This window comes from Pseudomyrmex gracilis, unplaced genomic scaffold (genome assembly GCF_002006095.1).
Source record: "Pseudomyrmex gracilis isolate BER0280 unplaced genomic scaffold, ASM200609v1 scaffold_2509, whole genome shotgun sequence".
Lineage (NCBI taxonomy): Eukaryota > Metazoa > Arthropoda > Insecta > Hymenoptera > Formicidae > Pseudomyrmex > Pseudomyrmex gracilis.
This window is the reverse complement of record NW_018023093.1, coordinates 1-9,770: the sequence shown is the minus strand read 5'-3', so window position 1 is coordinate 9,770 and position 9,770 is coordinate 1. Positions and strand designations below refer to the sequence as shown.

Below are 9,770 nucleotides of genomic sequence, written 5' to 3'. Positions count from 1 at the left end.
TTCGTGTTAACATGATTATTTCTGTAAAATAAAATATTCTTCTACTTTTATAAATTCCTTTTAATTAACTCGTCAAAAAAGTACTGTATATATAGACAAATTCCATATCTGAGTATAAATAATTATAATTATATAATTATAAATAATTATACGAGATAAATAATTATGTAAAAAATTGAGATAATTTTTCTCTCTTTCATATATACAAAGTGTCCGACAATTAGTGTAAAATCTCTTGTAGGCAGATAGAAGGAGTAAAACTGAGTCGAAAAGTCCTGAACCATTTTTTCCTATTATATATAATAAAGAAGTAATTATTGAATAAATCAAGCCAATCAGCGCCGATCTTTAGCCAGGCGCACGTCAGTGAGCCGCGCGGAGCGCTCACGCACACCAGGCGCGTGGTTCACTGACGTGCGTCGGCTAAAGATAGGCGCTGATTGCCTTGATTTATTTAATAATTACTCCTTTATTATATGTAATAGAAAAAACTGGTTCAGGACTTTTCGACTCAATTTTACTCCTTTTACCTGCCTACGAGAGATTTTACACTAATTGTCGGACACTTTGTCTCTCTCTCTCTCGGACAGTTTTTCTTAATAAATACTCTTTCTTAATAGATACAGATAAATCACACAATCATTCCCATTACTCGCATATAGTACATGGATATCTAATGGATTGAGATCTTTTGAACATCTGTACTGTTAGGATTTTTATTCTAATAGGAACTCAAAAAAAAAGTGAAAGTCGTGTTGTAGCAAATGACATTGCAGCACATTGTTACAAAAATTATACATACTATGTTCTATATTCTTCGTCACTGTAGTTCATACTTTACTTTTGGGTAAAAAGTGGGAAGAAGTAAAGGATATCAGAAAAAATGTAGGGAATAAGATGCGTGGTATCCTGTTTAACAAGCTAGTTGACCGAAGTGATTTTCCATATACATCCTTGCCGAAGAGACGTCCCTGTAGAACGACGCCCCAGCTAACTATGACTAGCTCCAGCCAGGAAAATCGTGTACGCAGCGAACCAATCAGCGGAGCCGTATCATCTTGATGAATGTACGGCAACGTTGCCACCTCGCGCACCGCCCATTGGTCCTGTTCTCGTATCCATGGGTACTTCTCTACTGTGCCTCTTCATAGCGGTATTCGTCAGCATTCGTGTTTTGTGTCGTTTCCCTCGTTAAAACGTGGGTGGATGCGCGATTGACCGGAGTGTGTAGTTGAAGACGTAGTACGTGTACACGTGGTTGTGATTTGATAATTCTGATGAGTTTTATTGTATCACTTTTTGTCAACTTGTAGTGATAATACACGCTTTGTACGATCACACATAATCTATTGCAGAATACTCTACGTTCAGCATGTATCGCACTGCTACTGCGGTAACAAACAGCTTCGAACATTAAAATTAGCGTATATTTAATTATATCGGAAAGATAGCTACAGTCAACACTTAAGTGATTACTCGGTACGTGGACTATAGTAGTTACTACATATAGAAACGTACATAAACATACATATAGTACAGTAAGTCGCACGTGTGTGTGTGTGTGTGTGTGTGTGTGCGCGCGCATGCATTTGTGCGATGCACGAGTTGCTGAGCGAGCTTTCGCGAATGTTCTACTATATTAGTCTTACTAACGTAGATACACATATATGCAACATCGTCTTTGCAGATTATATCCTTTGTAAGCGACGTATGGTTAAAAGCAATACGTTTTTTCTATTTAATTGAATGGAATCTATTTAATCAAACTACTTGAATGACTACAGTAGTTTAGTAGCGTTGGTAACATCTGACTTGCACGCGTAGGTAGGTAGAGTATGAGTGTGGGTGTCTTTTGCGGGGCAACACGTGTTTGTCTTCAAGGTGGAGTCCCGTGTGCGCGGTGGGTGGAGGCTTGCATCGCGAGTCTGCCTTCCCCGTTATCGCGGGTACGACGTGAGAACGCGAACAAGCGGCGGACAACCAAGTGGGCGGTATGACGATACACACTGCTCTGCTATTGTGTCAAGGCTCATGCGCGTGCTTTGATATCAATCGGGTGGGGCGATGAATACAGGGGTGGATAAAGAGGCGGTTCACGTTTGAGAGTTCCCGCGTGTCGCGAGAATATCTTTTGTTTTGTCAGTGGAAGTGTGTAAGATAAAGTGGTGATGGAAATTCTTGTTATATCAAAATTATATTTATACCTTTGCGAAAAAATGTTTTTACACACAGATACATACGCACAATTACTTTTTGATGTTTATAAATTATGTATTCTTAATGTTTTATTTTTATTGTAAAGTAATAGAATTAAGAATATCAAACTATTTTATCTGGTAGCATCTTTGTTTTATTAAAAAAGCAAGATATATACATAACATGTGATGCTTTATGTTTTTTTGTTCTCTAAAAATAGAAATCTTTGTGCGACTCTTTTGCTACTGGTTTTGCAGCAACAACTTACTAGTTATTTGTTTTTCTAGATTCACTTGCTTCTATAAATTCTTTTGATATGTATTTAGCTTTTGCTATTTATTTCATATATTGTGTTCATATATTAACTTTACCTTAATGTTTTGAAAATTATATTTGTGGTTATAGAAACGTTATCTCTCTGAGACAGTTTGATTTTTATACCAAGGAAATTCTCAAAATACAGTGCTATTTGTTAGACACTATGGATTCCTAGCACAAAAGGACTTTATACGAAATGGCATTACATGCAATATTATAAATCTTGTATGGTGTAAAACACAATTATTTATCATGAAACGAAGTATAGATGGAAGAAATATTCCACAAGTAAGTTATAAGCATGTAAATTTTACCATTGAAATTATCTCTCTTCTAAACAGATCATCATATTGTAAAAAATTATCATTCTATAAATTGCATGTATAGGAAGAAATTGAAGATGATCCTTTGCAAGCACAGCAACAGCAGCAACAACAAGAGGAAGTAGATCAGCAACAACTAGAGCAGCAACAGCAGCAAACTGCGCAACCACAAATACGTTTTTTGAACGCAAGTGTATTGCAACAATTGCAACAACAAGATGTTAATAATATTCAACAACAAGCTCAGCAGCAACAACAACAACCGCAAGTTATTACACTTCAAAACTTTGTGCCCTTACAAACTCAACAACCACAACATGATCAGCAAAGAACACAAGCGATCTCTGTACAATCACTACCTCATCAATTCTTACAAGTATGTGAACATTGCAAAGTTTTGTAGATTTTTTTTTCTCTAGTTCTTTTTGTTTTGAATTTAAAAAAATGTTATATTTCTACAGAGTGCTCAGATTATCAGTACTCAGGCACAAGCAGCTCTTCAGCAGCAACAACAGAATCAGCAACAAACTCAGCAGCAGCAGCAAGCGCAACAGCAACAACAACCACAGCAACAGCTCAGCTATAGTGTAATTCCACAAATGCAGACCGTTAATATAGATGGTCAGGAAGCTTTGTTTATTCCATCTTCTGCTATATCCGCGGCAGGTAGCCATCATCAAACACAGCCAACAATGCAGTTTGCTACTGCCAATAGTCAACAAATGCAACTTGCTGGTCAGCAGGTACAATTAGCAAATGGCCAGACAATTATTACGCCACAACCAGTTAGTCTCATAAGAGCACCAAATGTCTTTCCTACATCGATTATACAAAATATTACAGGACAAACAGTTCAATTGCCAACAGGTACGTATTGCATTGCAGAAATGCTTTTCTATTTATTATAGAATTATTTCTAAATTTCCAATTTATTTTTTTATTTTAAATATATATTTTTAACTACAATTTTAAAATTAAATTTTTTATTATAATTTTAGTTTGGATTGTAATCAGTATAAAATGTATTTTAAACAAGTGTCGAGTAGAATAATCAACTAACTTGTGTTATAGGTCAAAGTGTACAAGTAAGACCATTTCAGTTTCCTATGCAACATGTTCAACAAACGGTGCCTGTACAAGTACCTGTCACTACCAACGGACAGACCGTTTTTCAAACGGTGCATTTTCCCGTTCAAGCCTTGGGTGGTGTGTTTAATATGCCTGCAGCCCAAATGATACCGCAACTTACACAAGTGAGTTATTCAATCATAAAAAATAGATTATAATGGATTTAGCAAGTAAATCTTTATCAGATTACAAAATACATTTTGCTCTACACATTATCGATTATTGACAAAACGCTTATTTTAATTATTTTAATTTTAGCAAATACCTCAAGTGGCACAAATAATCACACCGAATGGACAGATACAACAAGTGCAAATTGCCAATTTACCACAGTTACAAAGCCTTCAGGTAAAATTCAAATATACACTCATATCATTTTTCTTTTTTTGCTGCTACACTCTGATACATCTATCTACTAATAATGGACGTACTATGACAGAGTCAGCAAGTAACTCAAGTAGCTCAGCAAGTTGCACATCAACAAGCGCAACAGCAAGTTGTCCAACAACAAACTCAACAACAAGTAGTACAGTCGGTTCAGCAGCAACAAGTTGCTCAAGCTCAAGTGCAACAACACCAACAAGTACAACAACAGCAGGTACAACAAGTAGTACAACAAGTGATGCAACAGCAAGCGCAATCATCACAACAGCAACAACAGCAGCAGCAGTCACAGTCGCAGCAGCAGCAACAACAGCAACAACAACAACAGCAGCAGCAGCAGCAGCAGCAGCAGCAGCAGATACAACAATCATCGACCCCATCGTCAACGGTAGCGACTTGGAGCACAACAGTTGCAACTCCTACCAATGTTCAGGTAATATATATTTCTAAATCTGAAACACTACATTTGTGATACAATTATTTCTAACATGGTACATTTCTTTTAGGTACTTGGTATAGGTGCTATAGGAAGAAGTATAGCTGGAAATACTAATGTTATTACTACAAAAGATGGTCAAAAAATCGATGTACAAACATTATCTACTTTAACAAGACCACCAGAAACGGTAGAAAACGACATTAAAATAACTAATATTGACGCCAGTCAATTAACCGCTGGACAAGTAATACACATCCCTGCTGCTCAATCAACTCAACCAACGGTACAACCCATTACGATTACAGGTAAGCGAATCAATTACACACACACACACACATGTATTAGATTATGTATTACAACAAAATAACATTTTGAGAGATTGAATAATGACTCATGGTGTTTACTTACACAGGAGCGCAAGGTCAACAATTAACTCTTATTCCTGCATCGGCATTAGCAAATTTAACCGCGCAGCAAGGTAACATGATGAGGAATATAAGCAATGGAAGTATAATGCAAATTCAGCCAACAACCGGAATGAATGCAACTAACAGTTTTTTGCAATCAATACCTGTACAAAATATCCCAGGCTTAGGCAATGTTCAAGTAATACCAGCGAGCGCCTTACAACCAGCTACAATGCAAACGTTACCTACTACTGCTACACCTATTGTTGCGGCTACACCAACCGTGCAGCTTGACACGAGTGATCCTACAAAGTGGCAAATTCTTCAGACCCTTCAATCTAACGGAACTTTGACATCTGCTGCTCCTATATCTCATCAACATCAAATGTCAAATGCAAATAACTCGAATGCGGACAATGACAATACTCTGAAGCAACACCGTAGAAGAGTCGCGTGTACATGTCCCAACTGTGGCGACGGAGACAAGTGAGTATAATAATTTAAAAAACAAGTGAGTGTAATAATATCGATCATTAATATTCTTTCAACAATAAATGTTTCACTCGTTTATTTAGACTAAAAGTATTAGGTTAAAAATCTATTTTATTTTTTATAGAAACAGAGACATGAGCAGAAAGCGGCAACATGTATGTCACATTGCCGGATGCAATAAAGTATATGGAAAAACGAGCCATTTACGTGCTCATTTACGTTGGCATAGCGGCGAACGACCGTTTGTTTGCAGCTGGATATTTTGTGGTAAAAAATTCACCAGATCCGATGAGCTTCAAAGACATCGTCGAACTCACACTGGTGAAAAACGTTTCCAGTGTCCAGAGTGTACTAAGAAATTTATGCGATCGGATCATTTAACAAAACATATTAAAACACACACGAAGATACGAAGTATGGCAAGTATAATTCAGTCGAACCATGCACTAAGTAAACATAATATGCCATACAAATATAACATAATATGTACAAATACAATATAATATATATCAAACTTTAGGAAGCCGCTACCTCGACTCAGGAGGGCTCTTCTGATAGCCAGTCTTCCACTGAACAAAAAATTATTATAGCGTTACAAAAGGACAATGACCAATCTGAAATTATTATTTCAGAACAAATAGAAAACCTAAAAAGTGAATCATCAAATCACGTAACAAATGAATAAAAATCTTGTAGTGACAACAGTGTATATCATACGTGCACCAAGGAAACAAATGTTTCAAGGTAAATGATCTAATAGTTTGTTTTTCTCAAATCGATCTTTAACTATCATTTATTGTAGTTTGTTTTGTATGACAAAAATCTAATTGAAAGATGTAGAGATTGAATTCCTAGAAAAACTTTCCTATCCGATAAACTATTCAATGTGTTCAAAATCTTGATTGTACAACAAAAACGTAGCAATGAAATATTAACCAGAACTTACGGTTATAATACACAAATATCTAGAAGTGATACGCACAGCTCAAAATCTTAAACATTGATGCGTACCAACTGTACATACTTTTTTTAATGATTTCAAAGCTCTTGAGTTTGTTTAGCCATTTCGTTGCAGCCATAATAAATTTGTTTTCAGACCTGTATTTATAATCGACATCGTTATTCAACATACAATCGATTGAGTTACATTCAGAAACAATATTTTGATTCTTTTAAATTTATAGATGCTTTCCAGTTAACGACACAAGTCGACACAAAACTCATTCTGTCTTTGTTTCTCACTGAATATTGAACAAGGACAGAATGACTTGTATCGCTAACTGAAAAGCACTTCCAATTCAAATCGAGTCTCAAGCAGAGTTGCAAACTCTGACCGGCTAGCACCGAGAACACCGAGAAGGTGAGGACACGTACTCAAGCGAGAATTTATGGTGTGCGTGCCCCCACTACCTCGGTGTTCTTGGTGCTAGCTGGTCAGAGTTTGCAACTCTGGTCTCAAGTTGAATCAACTATAAATACACGAACTTAATATTTTATCAATTTGTTTACTTGTTATTAAGATGCTTAATATTTATCAAATGTAGAATTTTCTTCCAATTTTGTTTACTGAATAATAGAATATTAAATTCAGATTTGATGCAACTCTACAATGTCTGATTCGGATCCGATATATCATATGGAACTAAAGTCGTTATTTTAAATTCGACGTTCAGATATTTTAAATACCTCGAAGTTTTGAAATGTTACAATTATCAGCTATCCGGATAAGTATCAACTATATTTGGATAATATCAAATTTAAATAAACTTTACACTTCTATCTCTTAAAATAATATTAAATTCTAAACATATAAAGCACACACATCTAATGAAAAATATTGAATAATTCTTGATCTAATAAAAAAATAAAAATGTGAAAGCATTAATGTCAATCAACTGTTGGAAATTTCTGTTAAAGTGCTCATTTAATTGCTGATAATTGGTCTTTTTTTAATTATAATTCAACTTAGCGGCAAAATAAACATTCAATGAAGCTTTAATATTTGATCTAAGGTCACTCGATATTTTCAATTAAACGCTTTCTGGATTTTATAACACACTGTAATGTTAGTATTATTAATTTAACTGTAATATAAAGTATTATTAATATTATATTAAGCTAGTGTTCAAATAATGTTTATAATACATAAAAAGAAAGTCAGAAATAAAGCGTATAATTCAAAATAGAATGTCCTTAGATTGATTCAAAGATAGGAAGGTATTGAATGTACAGTATAAATCATTGCCAGTTTTTGTATGTAATTGTACAATGTAAATCAAATCAATGATTGTATCAATTCTCAGTATTCTATTATTTAAAAACAGAAAAAATATGTAAAAGAAGATAATATGTTAGAAAGAAGAGGAGATATGTTTAAGCTTGAGTTGTACATAAATATTTAGCAGATTTTTAGTGTCTGAAAATTTAAAAAAGAAGTCGAATTGAAAGATAATTGCTACTTGTATAAATAAACATAGACGCTTTTATAAATAATTCAAATTTATAGCGATTTATTCGAGTTAGATATACTAGTAATGCTGCGTTATGAGCGATGGATAATAAGCGGCAGGCGACGGGAGGTGTTCAATACTTGTAATAGAAAATAATAAGAAGAATAAAAATAATATATGTCTCAACTATAAGTGACATCTCCCTCATTGCTTGCCGTCTTTTACTTATTTCATATCGCTTGGAAATATAACTGCAGCCTAATGCAGTGATATTTCAAAATTTACTTTTTAAGAGTCAAAGTTATATGAATATCTAATAATCGCAGTTGAAATTATGGTAACAATTGGTTTTAATCGTAATAATACGTTTATTAGCTTCTTGATAACTTTTGTGGCGTTCAATGCAATATACTTGATATACTTGATATACTTGATTACATTAAAATATTAGAGAAATGTTTAACTTTTTAAAAACTGAGTTTTAACGAAAATAGCTTTAAATTTCTTAAATACTCACTGCACTTTTTACTTCATTTTTGATAATTACTTACACATACATACTTTATGTATAATAACGTCCAAACATTTTTGTATATGTATAATATATAACTTTTATTGATTTATGATCGAATGTTAGCAAAAGTATGCGAAAGAATTGATTTACTTCGGCGTTAACTATAAAAAAATAACATTACTTCTGACATGTTTTGAAATAGTTTAAAAAACTTCAATGTGCATAATATGTATATTAATGTATATCTAACTACAGTTTGTATAATTGATATAATAATCAAATAGAATCATCGCCTAGAACTATTTGTTCTTTGTATAATAAAAAATAGTATGGTGCAGCGAATTATATAGATGTAAGTCGCAATTCTCGCAATATACGAATCTATTTTTTTATTCCGATTGTGTATATACATATATATGTATATATATGTACTGTAAATCAATGTATAAAAATTTTTGCACGAGAAAATTTTTACATTTATAAATATCCTTTGATATCTCAAAACTATCGAAATATTTAACTCTCCTTTAATTATTTATTAAAATATTTATGAAAGTCTTTTATTTTAATCGTGGTACTTTGTAATACATGGCATACATAAATAAAAGTGTTATCGTAGAGTTTAATCTGAATTTGAATCAATCGCAGCGTTTGTATATACAATATATACACTATGTTCAGATTCATCGACTAGAAATTTTTTTTCTAGAAAGTGATATTTTTGTTGATTTCCCAACATAGAATATTAAAGAAAAATAACATCAACATTTTGTATTACAGCATTCTATTTTCTTTATTCACGAATAAATATTTCTCTTAAACATTAAATTTACAGAGCATTATTTGCTAAAAAGTATATATAAATATATATTATAATATTTCATGTCTATGGGTGTATTGAAAGTGATTTAGCACAAGACCACGCTCTAAGGTGGCAACCCTGAAAAGTTACTAGAATCTGATAGCAGAGAGAAGAATGAGAGCGGCCAGGCCCATAAGAGTTTTTACGATCGCTATACCGGCCCGTAAGCTAGCGCATGTCCATGGGTGGTGCACATTGGCAACTACGTAGCGATGTCCACGAGCGACTTGTCGATACGTATGGCTATGTCCACGCGT

The 9,770-nt window shown here is 33.8% G+C and overlaps 1 protein-coding gene across 5 annotated transcripts; it reads left to right on the top strand.

Annotated features, from left to right (window-relative positions):
* Positions 1-573: 573 nt before the first annotated feature.
* LOC109862850 (transcription factor Sp4-like) lies at positions 574-9,189 on the top strand. 5 transcript variants are annotated; one of them, XM_020443004.1, is made up of 12 exons: positions 575-1,242; positions 1,356-1,479; positions 2,602-2,802; positions 2,902-3,213; positions 3,299-3,704; positions 3,909-4,090; positions 4,224-4,313; positions 4,405-4,782; positions 4,856-5,093; positions 5,201-5,681; positions 5,812-6,106; positions 6,208-9,189. In XM_020443004.1, exons 3-12 carry the CDS (start codon positions 2,767-2,769, stop codon positions 6,370-6,372), a joined length of 2,583 nt encoding a protein of 860 aa, XP_020298593.1. In that variant the 5' UTR covers positions 575-1,242; positions 1,356-1,479; positions 2,602-2,766; the 3' UTR covers positions 6,373-9,189. The 5 variants fall into 5 exon arrangements, with proteins under 5 accessions (XP_020298597.1, XP_020298593.1, XP_020298595.1 ...); XM_020443008.1 differs by having other exon boundaries at positions 574-1,479; positions 5,812-6,101; positions 6,208-6,334; XM_020443006.1 differs by lacking the exon at positions 1,356-1,479.
* Positions 9,190-9,770: the final 581 nt, after the last annotated feature.

Coding starts and splice junctions, on each gene's coding strand:
- LOC109862850 (XM_020443006.1), top strand. CDS start 2,767: ATGAAACGAAGTATAGATGGAAGAAATATTCCACAA. Junction 2,803..2,901: donor ATGGAAGAAATATTCCACAA/GTAAGTTATAAG, acceptor TTGCATGTATAG/GAAGAAATTGAAGATGATCC. Junction 4,314..4,404: donor CACAGTTACAAAGCCTTCAG/GTAAAATTCAAA, acceptor GTACTATGACAG/AGTCAGCAAGTAACTCAAGT.